Source organism: Podarcis tiliguerta (assembly GCF_965153285.1).
Source record: "Podarcis tiliguerta genome assembly, chromosome: 5".
Lineage (NCBI taxonomy): Eukaryota > Metazoa > Chordata > Lepidosauria > Squamata > Lacertidae > Podarcis > Podarcis tiliguerta.
This window is the reverse complement of record NC_139538.1, coordinates 69,460,627-69,480,701: the sequence shown is the minus strand read 5'-3', so window position 1 is coordinate 69,480,701 and position 20,075 is coordinate 69,460,627. Positions and strand designations below refer to the sequence as shown.

Genomic DNA, 20,075 nt, shown 5'->3' with positions numbered 1-20,075 from the left:
TGCCAACAGCTTTGTTAGCACAGTGTGCCATAGGATTGTCCTTTTCTCAGTTTAAAATCCTGTTTAGATGTAATAATACAGCTTTACAAATAAGTTACTTCATTTCATAAAATTTATATACTGCCTGATTGTAAAAAAAAAAAAAAAAGCCCTCAAAGTGGTTTGCAAAAAGAATAAAACATCTGAACAACTTCCAGCACAATTTAACCACAGCACAATCTTATTACATCTAAATTTACAGCATTCTTCTAACTATGTCTATTCAGAAGTGAGTCCTATTGAATCCACAGGTGCTTACTCCTGAGTAAGCAGGTTTAAGATTGTGGTTTTCTCAGTGGGATCATCATCTCTTAACATTTTGATCCGAAGCACATTTTCGTCTTAGTAACGGCTACTGACTGCCACAGAGCTTGTTTGAAACTATGGGTTGTACCCAATGCTAGTCCTACTCAGAGTAGATCCATTGAAATTAATGAACATGAGTACATAACTGATTTAGGCCCATCAGTTTGCTCTGAGTAAACCTAGCTGGATACCATCATAAGTGCATTTAGGACTGGAACATGTAAGGACCAATTCATTTTATGTGCAGGCAGTTGTATTTGCTACTGGTGCTTGTGGTGACAGCTTACATTATGCAGTGGACATGTGCTAGGTGGTGTACAATATATGCAATAAAAACATAAATCCTCAAAACCAATACAATTATTAACATTTTTGGATAATCAAGAAAATTTAAACAGCTGCATTAAAAGCTTGCTTCCAGAGCTCACAGTGGTGAAAGCCCCAAAAACCTTCAGCTGCCAAACCTGGAAATAAATCCTACTGAGTTTAATGGGGCTTGCTCCCTAGTAAATCTGGTTAAGATTACAGCGCAATTCTATACAGTACATGTTTACTCAGAAATAAATCTCACTTCACAGTTCACTGGGATTTATTCCCATAGGACTATAGTTTTAATTAACTGTCAACTTAGGCAAAGATGCCCTGCTTCTCCCCCACCCCCAAGTGTTAACTGGGTCTGTTCTATCTGAGTTGCATTATGATTTTAAAATTGGGGGTGGGGGGAGGGAACGATGACAAATAACAATGCACCCATTCTTACTCTTCTCCCAGCATATTATCATATCTAGTTTTGATGTTAAAAGTAGGTAGAAAAATAATAAATGAAGTAGGAATGGTTGAGTAACACATCACTACTTACCCTTATGCCACTAAGTATATCCTGCAACTAAACAGCTGTTAAAGCTTCTTATTGTGTAAGAAAATGTGAACAATTTCATATAAAGATCCTTTTAAAATCCTAATGTACTATGTCGATAGCTTCCTAAATGGACGGGATTAATTTAATGTAAGTGCAGATGTAATAAAGTACAAAAGCTTTGGAGCTTAAGATGTGCATGCTGGTTTTTCAAGAATGTAATGTTCCAGCTGGATATAAAAATAGGAGTGACAGCAACACAAAGTTTCTATTATGGTCATCATCACAAAACACTGCTTTCTCAATCTCAACTGTAAAAATCTCAACTAAAAAATATATATATACTGTACTTTAAAAAACCAACATGGTGGAAGGACGCTCACAGAACCCAAACAACTAAATTGAAGTTCAGCTCAGAATGCTGAAGTATTCTGCAAATCAGCGGAACACTTGAAAAACAATTCCCAATTCCAAAAATGAGTTAAGAACATGCAATTATCTCGGCATGACGAAGGTACATAAACATTTCTGTTCCCAGCATTAGCCCATTCTGCATCACTTGTGTTGTTTTATGCATGTCTGATGTGTCAAAGTATTGTGACAAGGACCCTTTGGTCTTTGAACAGCTAAAAATTGGCTGATGGCGCTGCGTCTTTTTTTTAAAGCATGATACATATACTGGCGCGCAAGGTCCTGAATGGTTTGGAGACCCAAGTGCTGAGAACCTCCCTCAGGAAGCCCTACCAACCCGACCCTGGTGAGGACCTGCCCTTTGGCAGCCTGGCAAGAAAACGTGCGCGCGACCTCATTTGCCTACGGCCCTTCGAGGATGTTCAACGCAACTTAACGAGCCATGTTCCCGCCGCGGCTTCGGCGGCGTTTGTTCCCAGGCAGGCGCGCGCGCGCTCATAGGGTCGGAGCCTGACTGAAGGGGAGCAGGACCTGCCATTTCCAGAGGCGGGCAGGGGGGTCGGGCCGCAGCAGCCGCTCTCCGGCAGGCCCTGCCCACCGTGTGGAGACAGGCCCGCTCTTTCCCCGCCCCCTGCCAGCAAGGGCTCGGTTCCCTTGGTAGCGACCGCAGTAGCGGCGGGAATAACGGGCAGAGCGTGAGGCACCTCCAGGATGTCGCGGCCGCCTCGGCGCGCCGTGCAGCTGGCGCCGAGCTCTCTGGCCCTGGTGTTGCGCCGCCTGCAGCAGCACCAGCAGCAGCACGAGGAGGAGGGAGAAGAAGCGGCGGCGGCTGCCCCGGAGGCGGAGAGCTGCGGCGACGAGGCGAGCGGCGCGGCCGTCTTCCAGGCGTTTCGGCGCGCCAACGCCGCCTGCTACTGGAACGGCGGTCTGGCTCGTGCCGTGTCGCGGGTGTGGCTGCAGGGCTGGCTGCGGGGCGGCGTGCTCTTGCTGCAGGGCCCCGCCGCCCCGCTGCAGCTCCTCCGCGACGCCTGGCTTCGTAGGGCGCTGCGCCCGCCCAAGGGCTTCCTCATCAGGGCTGTGGGTAAGCGAGCGAGCGCGCAAAGCAAGCCGGTTGGCCAAGCCAGGGGCGCAGCTTCACCAGATCACCTGCGCAGCTGGGGCTCCGAAAAGAGCCAGCGCGCGTGCCCAGCTCCGTCAGATTCTCTCTTGGTTCCTCCCTTTACCTTGCGGGTCCGATCCTGGCTCCGTTCCTTTCTCTGCCGGATTCAACCAGAACCGACTCCTGGACTCTTTATTTGCCAGGTTTTGCTTTAAGCTGATTCTGGGCCCTTCAGGTTTTTTGTTTGTTTAAGGATGCTCTGAGTCCTAAAGCACGTGTGATAGTAAGGAAGTGCGTCTTGAGCACATGCTGAGTGTTTTTCTCCAGCTCCAGACTCATGTACAGCCAGTTTTCTCGTCTCAGGGTTTCTGATGCTAGACCAACATACCCAAGCTAAGGAGTTTGGATCTGCCCAGGGCTTGGTTGAGAGACTGCTTATGTTCCAGCTACATGTGGGGTTGTATACCTCCCTGCTGTTTTGCTTGTGCAGAAGGCTTCCACCTCTGTGATGGAATGTTCCTCTCCCTGGAGGACCCTCTGGAGCAGATTCTGAGGGTGTGCATGCAGAGAAAAGGGAAGTCCCATTGCATGAGTGGGACCCCATGCACAGTGTTGGTGATAAGCATTAGGGGTTGTTTTAAAAAAGCCTGGCAGTGCCTTCTGCATGTGTAATGAACAGTTAATGTGTGAAGGGTGAACACAGACCTTATATAACATTTGGGAATGCAACATCAAGGGACGCTGGCTGGAACTGATGAACCTGACACAGCTACCAGGTGGAATTTGCTCTAGATGGCGACCATCCCTATGTGATGCATTGTGGTGTGGGATACTCTCTGGTACTAAAAACTCACTCTCTTATGTATGTTTGTGGTAGTGTAGACTGAATGGCCCTAATGAGGCACTGCATGTTAACGGTTCACTATGTAAATTCTTTTAAAGCAGCGTCCAAACATACATCTGGGGTCTGCATGCATTCAGAAAAGGTTGCTTCCTTTCTCTCTCTTTCAACCCCTTCGTTCCATAATTCCAAACTCCTGTCCTTCTGTGTGGTGGGAAGCCCTTGACTACAGTAACTCTGGCAAAGAAACATAGGGCAAGAAGTAAGCTGTTATCCCTTGAGGACCAAGGTTTTATTAAATAAAGAAACCAGTGGAAAGGAGCACCTGGACTAGGCATTTCTTCTTAGGCTTAAGTGATCTGAAGCAAAAAAAACCCCCAAACCAAACAAAAATCCTCCAATGTTTCCTGTCAGCTGGGGATGCCATTTTGACTGTAATCTCTTCATTGCCTAATACCTAATGGGTTCCTTAGCTCACAGAAAGAACCTTGCGGTCATGCTATTGTATGTAGGGAGATGGAGCGTGGGGAGAGGGTAAACAAGGATTTGTCACACAATGTAGGCGCTCCGAAGGTTAATCTGTTCGTTTCTTGCTGTCTCTGTGGAGCTAGGGAGAGCATACGACTTTTTAATTGAAAAAGAGGAAGGGTCTTTTATTTCAGAGAGAAATATGCTCCTCCGGGGGCACTCATGTGCCCTCTTGATAAACAGCTAACTTCTTTAAAGAAAAGGAAAAAAAGGCATTCAAGCAGGATGAAAATATTCTTGTTTTAACCACTGATGTTAGCAATCTTTTGCCTCGCCTCAGTAAAAGAATTTATTTAAGACTTCCTACATAAACCTAGACACTTAAATATTTATATTTGTGTGGTTTCGCTTTGGTGAATATTAATCTCCCTTGGCCCTGCAAAATGGGGAGCTTGTATGAGTTTGGTGACACCTGTGTGCATAGTAAACCCAGTATTGTAGAGAAAACATTGCTGTTGTCATAAATGTAGCAATATTCTGCCATACCCTCTGGTGTGGTACTCTTGGTGCCATATAAAGGATATGTTGGTAAAGGCAACATATAAAGGAAATGGTTACAAATGCAGAATTCTATAAACATTGTTGTAAGTTTTCACTTAACAGCTATCTCCTTGATCCTGCAATTGGATCCATATGGGAGACTCTGGTGCCCATACAGAGTCCTGCTGAAGTTAACCGCCAAGTAATACAATTCCTTCAGTGTTAGCTGTTCAGGAATTTCTTGCAAGTGGTTTCATATTCAAGTGCAGAAAATCCATTGAGAAGACGACTGCACAGCATCCTTTGTTTTAAAAAAACTTTCCCAATTAAAGTAGCTGAAAGTTAGTATTTCCAGGTTTCTTGCCTAATTCTACAACTCTGTTTATCTTAGTTTGTTAATGTAAATGAATGAGTTTCAAGAACTGTACTGGTGATGCTCTTATGTGACTTCTTATGTCCAGATGAAACAGGATGAGGCAAAAGTGCCTTGATTATTTGGGAGTTATTCTCCTTCTTGCTTCCTTGCTTCAGCCTCTGATTACCATCTTAATAAGGCTGAGATTGATATTGGTAGAATCTCTGGCTAATCATATCTGTAGGGGTTTCCTAATATTGTACTAACATCACGAACATTCTTAAGAAAAATGCCAAATATTAAGTGCTTCACATTTATCATTCTATGCAACAAGTATGTAAGAATGGCCAGTTCTGGAGTCAGACTAGAAGGTGGAAAGGTCAGTGGGCAGAATTTAGTTTGTTGTTGAACCCCTATATATAAAATGATGAGGTGAGACAACTTAAAGCACAACAGAGGCACCTATACTTTTCCACTACAAGGTTTCATTTTTAAATGAACAATCTCCTTAAGAGTTACACTGATTTCTTCCCCATGTCACTTGAGAAAGATTTACCTATCTTCTTGCCTGTGTGCTGGAATATTTTCTCTTTTTCTTTATCTGTTACATGCAAGAAACAGCTACCCTTTTACCCTTTGTGGTGCTTGTCATTAGTCGATAGGTATTTTATTGCAAGGGACGCGGGTGGTGCTGTAGGTTAAACCACAGAGCCTAGGACTTGCCGATCAGAAGGTCGGCGGTTCGAATCCCCGCGACAGGGTCAGCTCCCGTTGCTTGGTCCCTGCTCCTGCCAACCTAGCAGTTTGGAAGCACGTCAAAGTGCAAGTAGATAAATAGGTACCACTCCGGTGAGAAGGTAAACGGCGTTTTCGTGCGCTACTCTGGTTCACCAGAAGCGGCTTAGTCATGCTGGCCACATGACCCGGAAGCTGTACACCGGCTCCCTTGGCCAATAAAGCGAGATGAGCACCCAACCCCAGAGTTGGTCACAACTGGACCTAATGGTCAGGGGTCCCTTTACCTTTTATTTTATTGCAACACCAGTATTTTCAAACATGCATGTCCATAATAAATTACAGTTGGATTATAGCAGGGGTAGGCAACCTAAGGCCCATGGGCCGGAAGTGGCCCATGGAGGCAGTTTAACCGGCTCATGAGCCACCCCAAAACTGAGTCGCCTGCTCAGCAAGTCCCCGCACGCTGCACTAAACCAGCACAATGTGGGGACTCTCTTCCACGGCTCCAGATTTTCGGCATCTGGGTATGCATAGAAGCGATTTCTGGCGCCATGGACATGCGCAGATGCGATTTCTGGCGTCACGCTGCACCGGTCTGGTCCCTGGAGGATCTCCGCGGGAGTGATCCGGCCCAGGCCCAGTAAGCCTTGCCGGCCCCTAGATTACAGGACTGTACTGAGGCTTCCCTTAACAAAGCACAGAGAAGGGTGCTTTGGAGTTTGGATTACTGATTATCTTGGATCACTTTTGACATGGTAATGTGGCAGTCCGTAGAGTGGTCTTAGAAAAAGGTAACAGATGTGTTATGCACAGCAGTTAATCATTAAGCAATATCCTAGTTTTATGTCAATTTACAGGCTTGTTTGAGCCTGTGGATCTGAGGTGTATACATATTACAACAAACTACCTCAGCTTATAAAGTGGTAATTATTAACACTCGCACAGGAAAAATTGGAACAATAACTTTCTACAGAAGTGAAAGCTGAGAGCTGTTTATCCAGTGAGAGTCCTTTCAGGGCCCTTCCAGACGATAGTGTGCCCCCCTCCCTGTTTTATTCTTCATAGCCCCATCTTGGTCCAGTGCCAGTGGCACGATAGCCAGCACCTGCGTAATGTACTGGGAGTGTAGCTTTGCACAGGAGGATAATATTTCTACTTCTCCCTCCCTTTTAAAAGGGGAAGATATGAAGTTTTTTCTGCTTCCAGAAAGTTAAGGAAAAAGAAACCATAAGGACCTCAAAATTGCAGAGCCCTGCTGGCGATACCTTTGTTTCAGTGTTAGAAACTCAGATAGATAAGCTAATTGCCAAATGGCACCTTAAACCTGGGTTATTGTTTAGGCACTATTCCCCCAAGAATGCTGCTGCTGCTGCTGCTGCTGCTGCTGCTGCTGCTGCTGCTTCTTCTTCTTCTTCTTCTTCTTCTTCTTCTTCTATTAACAATGATAATAATAAATTCTATATCGCTTTGTAATTTAAAGACAAAAATCTCAAAGCGGTTTACAGCACATTAAAACATCAAATAAAACAATACAGAATAAAACAAATTCAAGCTTCAAGGAAAATATTTCAAATCCTTCTCTAAGTGACATATTTATTTACTACGTAATTTATATAGCTGCCTCATAGCAGAAGTGCTCTAGGAAGAAAGTGTGGTGTAGTGGTTAGAGTACCGGACTAGGACCTGGGAGATCAGGGTTCAATTCCCCACTCAGTCATTAAGCTCTCTGAGTGGGTTCAATTACAGCCTATTAAGATACCTCACAAGGTCACTGTAGGCATTAACTGAGAAGTGAGGGTGAGGCATGTACTCCTTGGAGAAAAAAGTGGGATATAAATGCAATAAATAAGCTCTTCTGCTAACCTGCTTAAGAAAGCTGGAGGGGCCAGCCAGATGGAGATGTCAACCTGGCATCCAGAGATCTCCAATATGGTTGCAATTGGACCTGCAGCAGTCGCAAAACGTGCCTGGCACCTGGTGCCTGGCTTATTTCTAATACTGCTTTGTTTTTTATGTTTTGTGGGCCATGGCGATATCCACAGAGAAGTTCTCCTGTGCAAGCCTCATTACGATGCTCTTGTGGCATTCCTGTCTACAAGAATAGGATTTGTGCAGGACATTCCACTGCTGTCCAGGCAAGCCAAGCCAAGGTGCTTTTCCCACACTTTTAATTTTACAACAGTTGAAAATATTGTGCTTTCAAAGCTCAGGACTAACATTAGAGCTGCAGACCAAGCTACACAGGACAGACTCCTTTGGCCCAGTAAGCCATCTCCTCCTCTTACATCTGTTCCTTTGTGTTTTCCCGCTCCCTGTGATGTCTTTCATTCCTGCCTCATTCCATAAAAACATCCAGTTGCCTGTTGAACACGTTCCTGTGACTTGCCCCTGTGGCTTTTACCTTATAACGTGTTCCATATGTTTGCTGGGCTTTGAGTGAAATGGTTTCAATTTAAACCTGTGGTTCCTTTCACTAACCACCCCCACCCCAAATATATCCTTAACGGCAAGAACAAGGCCTATGTTATATAGGAGCTTCAGGAACACAATCGTTTGCCGCTGACTTTTGTGCCTCATATTTTGATTGCTGAGCCCAAATAATCCTTCCTTCCTTCCTCGTTTTAGCTATTGCTTGCTATCGTGTTCTAGGTATTCCTGCATATCCTCTGGAGTATTTTGGTTTTAGGTTTCTTCAAAAATCAATGGCCCCTTTCTGTTGCTGACACAGTAATTTAAAAGATATCAGTCCTGTGAGATGGCTTGTGCTTCATTTTCCTATTCTGCTACACTTTCTTAGTCCTATTCAGAATTAGGACTGGTTCGTATGATCACTAACCACACATACAGTTCCTTTGCCTTGCCCAGGACAATTTACTTGTGCCAAACTGAGGGCTCCAGCAGAGCCACAGAACAATGTGCCTAAGCATACTTTGTGTGTGTGTGGTGGAGTTCTCTTAAAATATTTGACATGGAACAATAGAAGTAGGGTCCCCACAGAAAAGCAACCAGTAATGTGCTTAGTAGTTACATAAGCCAGCCATCTTTTGATACAACCTTAGTGGCACCAGATAACCTTTTTTGAGTTGAGGGGAAAACAGTGAGTTATGTAGCATGGCCTCTCATTCTCCTTTGTTTTCTTGGAATGAAAGTACAGCAGTAATTAGGGAGGCCCAAGTGCAACTCTCCACTTGGCCATGAAGCTCACTGGGTGACCGCGGGCCATTCATCACCTCTCAGGGTAGCCTTTCTTACAGGGCTGCTATGAGGATAAAATGGTAATGGGGAGGAGGAAACCGTGTGTGCCATTTCCAGCTTCTTGGAGGAGAGGAATATAAATTAAAACAAGAAATTAATTAGCCAAAAAAGAGAGAAAGCTTGTGCAACACACTGTTTCCTGCAGTACAGGCATCCCCCCACTTATGTGGGGGTTATGTTCTCAGTCCCTGCATGCAAAAGTGAAAATTGTGTAAGTGGGGGAGCATCCTCTAAACATAATTTAAATGCCCTCTCTGCATTTAAATCCAGCTTCCCTTTTTGACTGCAGCCCATTGCATTGCACTGAACTTTTGAGGGTCCCCCAACTTTCAGTTTGTTTTGGGGGAGCACGAGAACCAAGGTTGGAAGGGGTGCCAGAAGATACCTTATCCCATAACACTTTAGATCCTAGCCACTATTTGTGGGGAATATTTATATGTTCATGAACCAGTTCTTTGCCCTTCTGTTAAAGGAACTGAGAAAATTTTCACCTGGTTAAGAATTAACCACCTTTTAATTGTCTGGTCTTGTAATTAAACCTTTATCTACAGAGGATAATAATTAAAAGGCAGAAAATTAACAGATGTCAACTAGTGACCCTGTAATTAGTACTGGGTTTAGGTTATTGATGATAGATGATGTTTGTGGTATGTTATGCTTAATAGTGAAATTGGTGCTATATGGCACAAAGGCTTGTTGTTAGTAAACAACTGTAATGCTGTCTTGGTTTGGTATCAAAGTTGGGAACAGGTTTAGAAATGGCCCCCTCCCTGGTCCAAGTAGCACTGGCAGTGATTGATTCAATTTCAGTGCCAGTTTTTTAATATTCATCTTTCATAATTTCTGTTTGAAATAAGATTTTGCCAGTGGCCACCTTTTAAATTTTATGGCATTTTCTGCAATAGTTAAAAAACCCACCATAAAACAAGTAATAGGGGGGTAATGAGGGGGGGGGGTAAGAAAGAAGTAATTGATAATGAGGGAAAGCGACAGCTTTGGTAATGGGAAATTAAAAAGTGTATCATCATTTCGAATATTTGGGCAGTATGTGCAGTCGGGAACATTACAATGGGATGTTAAAATGCAAGGGAAACGTGTGTTTTGTTAGCAGCACACCTGAGCTTTGCTTAAATGCCAAAATATTCATGAAACTTGTTCTAGCCACTTGTTCTGTGGGACGTGTCGTCTACCAATACCGCATGAGCTTAATGAGGGATGGCAAATGAGCAGGCGGTTGTGTGTTTTTCTGCTGCCTGGATTCCTTCCATGACTGCCTCCCTTTCATCTGTGTTTTGAACCCACCTGGCAAACGAGCATAGGTTTGAAAACTCATGGCCCATTAATGCTGGACTTAAGAAGTCCTGTTTTGTTTTGAAAATCATTCATAATCATTTCATGCATTTGTACGTTTTAATGATACTCTTATGAAAAACATCGTCTGAAATCCACAGAATATCCTTGTAATGGATCAAATAGTTGCTGAAACAGTCTTTCAAATACTTTTGCTAATGCTGGTTGCTTCTGCCTCATTAAAAGGCTAACCAGGGAAGGCCTAAGTTCCATGTGGAACTTAAGAGGTATACTACATCGTAACATACTGTTTAAGCTCCTGAATTGATCTGAGCCTTCTCTTTATGCTGTTGGCAAGAACAACATCCTGTGACAATTAACAGAGTAGAGAGTTTGTTTTAAATCTGTGCTTCTTGGTTTGAAATAAAACAAAACTAACCAGTTTTGGCCACAGGGAGAGGTGGCCGGGGGGAGGATGGGGATGAAAGCCATGGTCTTTAAAAAGTAGGTGGGGGTTGGTTGGTTGGAAATTAACTTTGAGATGGAATTGGCATCAGTCATTATTCACCTATTTAAATCCTGAGTTAATCCTATACTCCTGTTAATGGAGGATAAGGATTTATTTGATCCATTTGACTGGTGAGGCAAGAGAAAGCCAGTCACCTAATAAATCGCCTATCACTGCCATACAGATCTGTGAATACTCTCATTGCACCTTTTCTCTCTCCCTTTTAATTAGCAGATGAGTTAATAAAGGACTAAGTGTGTGTTGCAATCTGCAGCACGATGACATGCCATCATATGTTGATGTAATCTAAAAATGTGGAATTAAGCATAAATACATCCAAGCAAGCAATTGAACAGTGGTCAAGGTAGTTGTTTAACTGAGCAGAGATGCCCAAGTACAGTCATCCCTCGGGATGAATACACTTCAGCTTAAATATTTTCGGGTTGTGCTCTGCCTGGAAGCAAGCCTTATTTAACACAATGGTACTTACTTCTGAGAAGACGTGTATACTGTTTGCTGGGTGCAAACACAGCAGCTGATTTTGGAGGAGGATAATTTAGTGCAAGGGAAGCGAACAAACAAAAACCTTTATAAATAAATAAATTCTCACACACCGCCTCTGTGGCTGCTATAAAGTAAAAAACAGTTGTGAGATGCAGTTCTAGATCTTCCAAGTCTCCTGTAATTTACTCCTAAGCATAATCAGTATTGTGAACTACCAAGTATGTTTCAGCTTTAATAACCTTAAGTTAAAGTTGAGCTCTAGTGTACAGCAGATCTGTTGACCATAACAGATATGCGCCGACTCGCTCTACATCTGAATCGGAATGTTGAAGGGAAGACAGAAATGTGCTACCTGCCCAGTGAAGGCACCATTAATCCAGCAACACTCAAGTTACAAGGACAGAACAAAACATCTTTTTATGTTGGTGAAGCGTATCTGGAGACTTTTTGTTCCCTATGTTTTGTTATCTGACTCTTGTATTGCAGATGACTTTCCCACATTGAGTTTCGGTATATGCTCTGAAAATGCGCTCTCGGATTTCGCATGTGTAAACAATTATCTGTGTTTGAGTAGACTGGTAAAATCATTTGAGGGTCAATAATACATGAATTTTTGGCAGGTTGCCTAGGCTGGAGTTTGTGAAGTTCTTTTTTTTAAAAGTTACTTTGCTCACTGTAGAAGTTGAGCTGTATTTTTGCAATCAATGGGGCTTGCATTTGCTGTACCTGATGGGTGCCAGGTTCCTTTGTTCTGGGCCAAAACAAATATTTTTGTTAAGCTTTAAATATATTGTTATGAGAAGTGCCATGCCAGGAGGTGTGTTTCATTTCTGCCACCACAGAATGCTAAGCACTATATTCCTGTTGGTAACCAACCAATAATTGCTAGGTGCATGGGTTTTTGGTGCCAGGTCAACATATTTATAGGATTGTTGAAGCAGAGATATGACTTTATGTTCACATTTGTACAGACACCAAACTAGATGTGTGGATACACCAGTGAGTGGAATACTTTCTAAGTAAAGATGGTACTTCTGAAAGCTGATGGTACAGACTTGTGCAAACAGAAGTCCTCATGCAGGGCTTCTGCTGATGGGACTTGTTATGTGCATCCTGCTCAAAGTGTTTGCAATCCAAAATAGCTATGGATATGAACAATGACCCCAACTGTTATGGTGTCAGTGTTTATCCCCTATACAATTCATTCGTGTAGATTAACCTTTATAAACAGATGGATAATCTTGATCTTTCAAGATGCCCTTTCAAGATGGGTCCTGCTGTGTTTGTGAAGCTGAAAAATATGAGGGCTTGAGCAATGTGTTAACAATAGCCCGAGAGAAGCATCATTGGGAAGAAATTAGTCCACCACATATGCTGATGCTGGTCTACCTTTTGTTTGGAACCTTGGCTTTTCCTGGGAAACTAACTTTGTAATACTGTCAAAGATAGAAAATAGCCATTTTAAGGTGTGCTTTGCAAGAAACCGGGAAACCAGCTTCTCCTTTTACTGTAACTAGCCCCAATGTTGTACTATTCACAGTGTTTTCTTGAATTCCCGTTCCACACAAAGCAGGCTGACACTGATTTATACACCTGCTGGTAGTAGCTTAGCAACGTCATATAGGAAATTCTTAGGAACTTCTCTAAACACATTCTGTTAAACAGAACCATTGCCAGTTGTAAAACAGAGGTCAAGAAGTGTTTAACAACTTCTTCAAAAGGGACTGTTGTTTATTTTGTTGACTTAAAGAGAAAATAATCCTAAAGAGACCTTTTCTTGCCCTAGCTGTAACACAAGACAGCTGTTTTGAGTAGGCTACATTTAATTTAAACCTCAATTATATTGCATTACTCATTGAATCGCATAAATGTCTTGGGAAGAGTCCTGTAACACCTTCTAAAATGTTTAAACAGACTGAGTGTTTCACATAGTTCCAAGGAAAACTTAGTGTTTTCACTTCATATGGTATGTATTTGGGGAGAAACCAGAGAACTTAAGTGATGGTCTAAGCATCCGAAGACACATATCTGCCTGCAGCATCTGCTTAACATGCTTCAAGATGTTTGTTTTTGAGCTAATAATTGCTAAAATGGCTTTTATTTCTTTAGAACTATGATCATTTATCCATCATGCTGAAGCTAAAAGAAGCCAACATTTTGAAAGGGCAATGGGGGGGGGGGAGAAAAATACTGTATTCCAAAGTAGAAAGGAAGTTCATTTCTTCCCCCCCCCACCCCTCTCTATTCCTTTTAGGTGATGTATCGCCAGTGCACATGAATCCCATTTCACAGTCCCAGTTCGTTCCTTTGGCAGAAGTCTTGTGTTGTGCTATATCTGATATGAATGCAGCTCAAATTACCGTTACACAGGAAACCTTACTGGATCAGCTGGGGAAACATTACCCAGGTAATCTGTTAAATCATGGGTTGTTGACACTTCACATAAACATTGGACTCAAGGGGGTTTGCAGCTAGCAGAGTGAAAGAATGCATGCTGTCTGGGACCAGGAAAGCAATTAGAATTCCCTTTGTAAATCAGATGATGAAAAACAAAACACAGGATCTAAGTGTTCTAACTCACACTGCATTACAAATCCAGGCTGCCAGCTTGCAGTCATCAAAATTCATGGGGGTTGGGGGGGGGAATTAAATATTAGGAGCATAAAGATGGTTGTGTGAAAACAATGTGGGCAAAGAATATACCAGATGAGCAAACCTACATGATACATGTGTTTGTCACAGTAACACTTTCCATTTTTAGTATATTATATTTACATCCAAAAACTTTTAAGTAGTCTTTAGTGTGTGTAATTTTTTTTTTTAAAAGATCCCAAATTAGGCAGCACCCAGGTGCCTAATAATATAATATCCAACTTTCCTTCACACTTGATCACAGGAATGAGAAGCCTGCGTCCCTCCATACTTTGTTGGATTTCATCTCCTATCAGCCGCAGCCAGCACAGCCAATGGTCAGAGATGGGAGCTGTAGTTTCACAACATCTGGAGGGCCACAGGTTGTGTTCCCCTACCCCAGCTTTAGCATGAGTGAGAAACAGAACCCAGGATGAAGCGGTGCAGATATGAGATGGGTTGATTCTCAGCGGCTGAAACCACTAGAGATGGAGCAGATCCATACACCTCTTTTTACTTCCCTCATCAGAATGAATGGCAGCCATTCTGTGTGGCAAAAGTAGCATGCTGGAGACAGCTGTAAATACTGGCACTGAATGGCCTGGCCCTTGTACACTTTGTGTCTGCAGCATGGAGAGCATGCAAGGACCTCTCCACAAGAGATTCCTGTGTCAGTCTTCCTTCCATGTATGTCCCACTCATCATAACTGCAGGCAGTTTGCTGATTTACAAATAAATGGATGTTATGAGGCTTCACCTTTACAAATCACCCTTTGCTGAACTGGAGCGATAAACTTGCCTTTTGCTTAGTCTAATTGAGGGAAATGAAGTTGTGGGAGGTGGCTCATATTAAAACAACGAGTTTAGCTACATCTGTGCAGAACGTGCCTTTCCCTCCTGGACTATGGCATAAATCAGAACCTGACTGCACTTCCACTTTTGGGCCCAAGCACTTTTCTTGGCTGCAAATATATTGGCAAACTGCAAATTCTGCACTTTGCTTTGCTTTGTTGTACTGCCCATACTCTTGAGTCAAAATTTGCTACTAATCTGAAGGGAATTGTAGAATGTCAATGCTGAGTAAGCCCCCTTTGCCCTACCAAGCGTGTTTGCTTCTTAACTCTAAAAATGGCTCAGTAATTTGTGTGGTGGGGTTTCACTAGCCATCCTGGGGACTCCAATGATCCTGTAAGGATTGATGATGGATTTTGTCTGCAGGTCACGCATTTGAAAAACCTTCAGTTTGGAAGCATTCTAAATGAGTATTTTATTGTTCATGTTTTAAAGCAACCCCTTTAGTGTGTATTTGCTGCCCCCTCTTGTCCAACCGGGAGAAGGCATATTGCCTTTAGCATTAAAGGAAGACAATTGTTCCATATAAAAGTCTATGGTGCATCCATATAAATAAGTTAAAGTCAGAAATCAGTTAGCTGTAAGCAATTGAAGTCAGAAATCTGTTAGCTGTAAGCAATTAAAGTCAAAAATCTGTTAGCTGTAAAGCAATTCCCCCCCTTTTCCATTTGGAAAAAGATTGGGGCTGCAGTTGTATGTGCATTTACTCAGGAACAATTCCCCTGAAACACAACAGTAATTTAGTCTGTGAAAGCACACACAGGAGCAGGCTATAACAGTGGTTTACAGCATAAATTTGTTCTGACCCAGAAATGTGGTAAGAGTTATAAACTCTTTTTCATATTGACTATGCCACAGAAATGACTAATATTATACTATAATCCCTTTTATTCTAGGTATTGCAACTCCCACACATGATATTCTATATAGTACACTTGGGATGCTAATTAAAGAACGGAAGATATATCACACTGGGGAAGGATATTTCATAGTGACCCCAAATACCTATTTTATCTGTAATAATGCTATGAAAAACAACAAGAGGGTCCTTTTGGAAGATAATTGCCCTCAAGAGCCTTCTGTTACATACCTTGTAAGCGTGGAGGATGCTGCAGAACTTCTACAAAATAATTTCCCTACTGCATCCCATTGCAGATCCTGCCATTGTTTCCCTGGGCAGACTGCAGTCAGTAAGCAACATGTCAGCCCTCAGCCTAATGGGAAAAGTCAAAAAGGGTCTTGTGAATCCAGATTTTCAGTTCAGAATCAGGCCACCAATACACTTGTTGAGAACCGTTCCTGTGGAGCTGCTCACTATATGCAGTCGGGGAAAGAGAAGGAGAAGATTAAGAAGTTTGGTCTTAGCCTTTTCTGGCGCAACACTTCCAAGAAAGAAAAACCAAAAAAAGTGCACACTTCATTTTCCGCCCAGTTTCCTCCTGAAGAATGGCCAGTCAGGGATGAAGATAATTTGGATAATATCCCACGTGATGTTGAACATGAAATTATCAAACGCATTAACCCTGTGCTGACTGTGGACAACTTAACCAAGCACACTGCACTGATGCAGAAAATAGAGGAGCAGAAAAAATATATCAGTAAAGGAACCTCTACAGAAGTGTTGACAATGAAGCACAAGCATCTTCCCAAAGGGTTCACTCAGAAAAAACAAAATAAAGCTGCAAAGCATCGCAGGAAACTGCAGTCCAACAAAGAAAAGCACGTTAATAAGTCATCAAGGGAGTTTAAAAGTGATGACCAAATACCAGCTAATAGCAAACTGGAAAACTGTATTGAACATCCATCATCTTGTATTACAAATGAAACTATAGTTTGCAATCAGCAGTTGTGTGAGGATGCAATGAATGTTGAATCTCACTTTATATACAAAAAAGAAGTTACTAATCCATTTAAGGATATTTCTTGTAAAGGGAATAGGTCAGCAAAAGGACATAGGAGTCAGAAAAACTATGATGTAAAGTTTGGAGCTCCAAGATCAGAGAAGAATTTCCCACAATCCTGGTCTCTGGATTCCTCAAGAACTGTGGACTGTAAAGCTAAGCAGTCAGCCAGCATCAAATGTGACGCTGAAGACGACAAAATGAAACAGTTAAATTACCTACAATGCAAGGTTTTACAAAAAGAAGTCAAATATAGTTGTCTGGAGGAAAGTGCAGCTTGCAAAGGTAATTTGCATAGAAGGGCAACCCCAAAAAGTATGGAGATGCAGGCAGTGTCTAACACTGCATTTGTGGATGAAGCAGTAGTGGAGAAAACGCATCCTCAGAACTCCAGTCAAACTCACCAGTGTGATCAAACTGGCTTGCTGGGTCAAACAGCACACCAACTAACTGATACCCATCTTCCCAGTGAGGCAGATGCTCAACAATTTAAACAATCTGAAAATATTGTTGCTCACAGACAAAATGATAATTTAAAGAGTGAGTGTACCAACATGAACAAATGGCTTGAGTCTGTTAACCCACAAAATGAAAGATTCACTTATGATAAACCGACTCCGTATCAAGAATTGGATGATGCTAACACTTGTAGTTCTCTATATCATGGTGATGAAGAGCAACATGATGTGGATTTGTCCAAGCTGCAATCCAGCCAACTCCCATATAATTCTTCAGATACAGGGAAGTGGAACAGCATAGAACAAGATCTGGGCTCAACTGTGTTGGGAAATGGAAGTGTTAATTCTCACTTCTCAAGGTACAGAATTGATACAGATGGAGTTGGTCCCTGTGAGTGTGAAGAAAATGAATTCCTTGGTTTTTCTAGATCTAAGGATAGCTTAAAAGAGTATCAGAAGATGAGCCTAGAAGGAGGAAATTGTGTGTGCCACCAGCTATCTCAGTTTGCCTACAAAAGCAATGAAGAGCGAGAGGATGTTTATGAACATGGGCAGACACCTGATACTGCTGAACCCTGTTTGTTTGATTTCTATGATGTGCATGAGGCAGAGACCAGAGTTTGGCAGAAGTCAGTAAATGAAGTGGGTGGAAAATTAGCATCCTTGATGCTGCCACCAAAAGGCTGGGAAATTAAGACAAATGATACGAGAAAGCAACAGTTGTTGGATAAAACTGATGCTGCAGTTCTAGATCAGTGTGTCCAGTATGAGCAAAACCACTTGGAAGGGACGGGAAACCACAGCATAACAGGAGACAGCGGGATAGATTCTCCAAGGTAAGAACAACTGTTACAAGTGACTTTCTTAAACACAAAGAATGTTAATGGTATTTCTTGTACACATATGTGAATCGTACTTTAAGGGGTTTTTTAACAGGGCCTTCAGCTCTGCACTGGAAAAATGCAGATTGCCTATTGGCATAGATAACTCTCAACTCTGTTCACATGGACCTTTCAGGACCTTGCAAGGCTGGGAAAGCACAGTACTATAATGAAACATGGCATTTTCCTTGTCCTTGAATGCAAGGAGTCCTCATGAATGCCTGGATAACTTTGCCCACTTAAACAACCTTTTAAATACAATGCTATAATTGTCACGTGTGTATGAATGGTCAAATCATATATACCACTACCAAATTCTGAATGGCAAAGGTAGGCCATTGTATTCAGTCCATTCTGATGTAAGGGACCTTACGAAATGCCCAAGTGTCTGCAGGGATAGCAGGTGGTAGTACAGAGTACTCTTACTGCAGCACAGCAGGTGGAAGAAGTCCTCTTCTCAGTACTGTCACTGTACACTTGCTTCTGTTGCTCAGGAACAGCACTGATAAAGAAAAGCGGAAATCAGGAAGGCAAGAAAAGGCCAGGCAAGATATCCCAGTAAGTGGGTCTGGGTAAACTGTCGAGTTAAATTATGTATACTATCCTTCACCAACCTGGTGCCCTCCAGATGTTTTTGGCTGTGGCTGATGGGAGTTGTAGTCCAAAACATCAGGAGGGCATCAGGTTGGTGAAGGATGATGTATAAGGAACACTTGTTGGCTGCATCATATTATGACTCCATATTCCTTACCCTTCAATTGAAATAAATACTATAATTTCCATAATATTCTTGAGCTGATTCAAAATAAAGATGACTTCTTTGTACTTGTGTGCCACCCAGTATTTCTTTTAGTAATTTATGGAGAAATAAGTCACTCTGAATGTTTGAATATGGAAAAATAGGTTTCTTATTTAATCTTATGTTTTACAAAATAATAATTTTTAGAACACAAAGTCTGGCATCTGCGAATTCTGCCATCTTAGATGGACTGAAGAAAAGACGAAGTTTTCTCATGAACTTGGAAGGCATAGAGAAGACTATACATAATGGAAAGACTCTGACACGAAGCTCCTTGCTTCAGTTGACTCCAGTCATGAACGTTTAATTTTTCTTATCAGGTTTTGATAATTCCTTTGTAAATATGTTAATATATTTACTGTAAATTCTTTGAACTGTCATATACATTAAAGTAGGTAAGATCATTATATTCTCGTAATAAGATGTATTAAAACTTTTTAATAAGCATTTTTTCCCCCAGTGACTTTTTCTAATGTTTTATTTCTAGTAATAAATTATATTGCAGAATTGATGATCTCAAGTTGCACTTCATTCCGATTGTCTCCACAAACCATTTAGGATGCCAACTTGTTCCAAGAGTCCCATGACTGTGCTAGATCAGTCCAAGCAATGATCCTAAGGGTATTTACTGATGCACCTCAAACCAGGAGTTAGTGCGCGCACACGTACGCATTCACACAAACACACACCCTTAGCTGTGCAGTGATTCCAGTGAACTTGGTGGTCAGGATAGTAGTCCCATCTTCACATAACACAAGTTTATTTCAATTTGCTGCTACAAGGTGAGATGATGGCCACTGGCTCAGATGCGTTTTAAAGGGAATTAGGCAAATTGACAGAGTACAAGTCTAGCTGATTTTAGCCATAACAGTTAACTAGAATATCTGTGTTCAGAGGCAGTGTGTCTGAATACCAGCTGCTGAGGACATACAATATAGAAGAGAGCTGTTGCCTGGTTGGTTACTGTGGGAAGCAGTAGAATGCTGGATTAGATGTGTCTGAGAAATTCTTGGAATCTTAAGGTATCATTAGAATCAAGTCAGCTTAGGAAATAAATGATCCTAAAAAAGGAAGCTGCCTCTCTGCCATAGGAGCCAACTCCAAGGGGCGGAGGGGTCTTTGCCCCCCAAATAGAATATCTGAGAGGCCCAGGCCCCCTCCAAAGTTGATGGGCATTGCCATTCAAACTGTATGTGTGTGTGTGTGCCTCATCCTGTGATTCAATTATGCGGGGAAGGCTTACCTGGGCCCTCTCTATATTTTATTCAAGTCCCCCCCCCTGCTCTGGGCATATGCAGAGTGCAAATTCTTCAGCGAAGGGCGGGGGCGTTTCCTTACCAAAA

At 42.3% G+C, this 20,075-nt stretch overlaps 1 protein-coding gene across 3 annotated transcripts; it reads left to right on the top strand.

Annotated features, from left to right (window-relative positions):
• The first annotated feature begins 1,954 nt into the window (after positions 1 to 1,954).
• Positions 1,955 to 19,241, top strand: STOX1 (storkhead box 1). 3 transcript variants are annotated; one of them, XM_083439813.1, is made up of 5 exons: positions 1,960 to 2,693; positions 13,465 to 13,842; positions 14,672 to 15,273; positions 15,334 to 17,888; positions 18,880 to 19,241. In XM_083439813.1, exons 4-5 carry the CDS (start codon positions 15,634 to 15,636, stop codon positions 19,037 to 19,039), a joined length of 2,415 nt encoding a protein of 804 aa, XP_083295939.1. In that variant the 5' UTR covers positions 1,960 to 2,693; positions 13,465 to 13,842; positions 14,672 to 15,273; positions 15,334 to 15,633; the 3' UTR covers positions 19,040 to 19,241. The 3 variants fall into 3 exon arrangements, with proteins under 3 accessions (XP_083295937.1, XP_083295939.1, XP_083295938.1); XM_083439811.1 differs by lacking the exon at positions 14,672 to 15,273 and having other exon boundaries at positions 1,955 to 2,693; positions 13,465 to 13,617; positions 15,590 to 17,888; XM_083439812.1 differs by lacking the exons at positions 1,960 to 2,693; positions 14,672 to 15,273 and adding an exon at positions 2,758 to 3,814 and having other exon boundaries at positions 13,465 to 13,617; positions 15,590 to 17,888.
• The last annotated feature ends 834 nt before the right edge of the window (positions 19,242 to 20,075 follow it).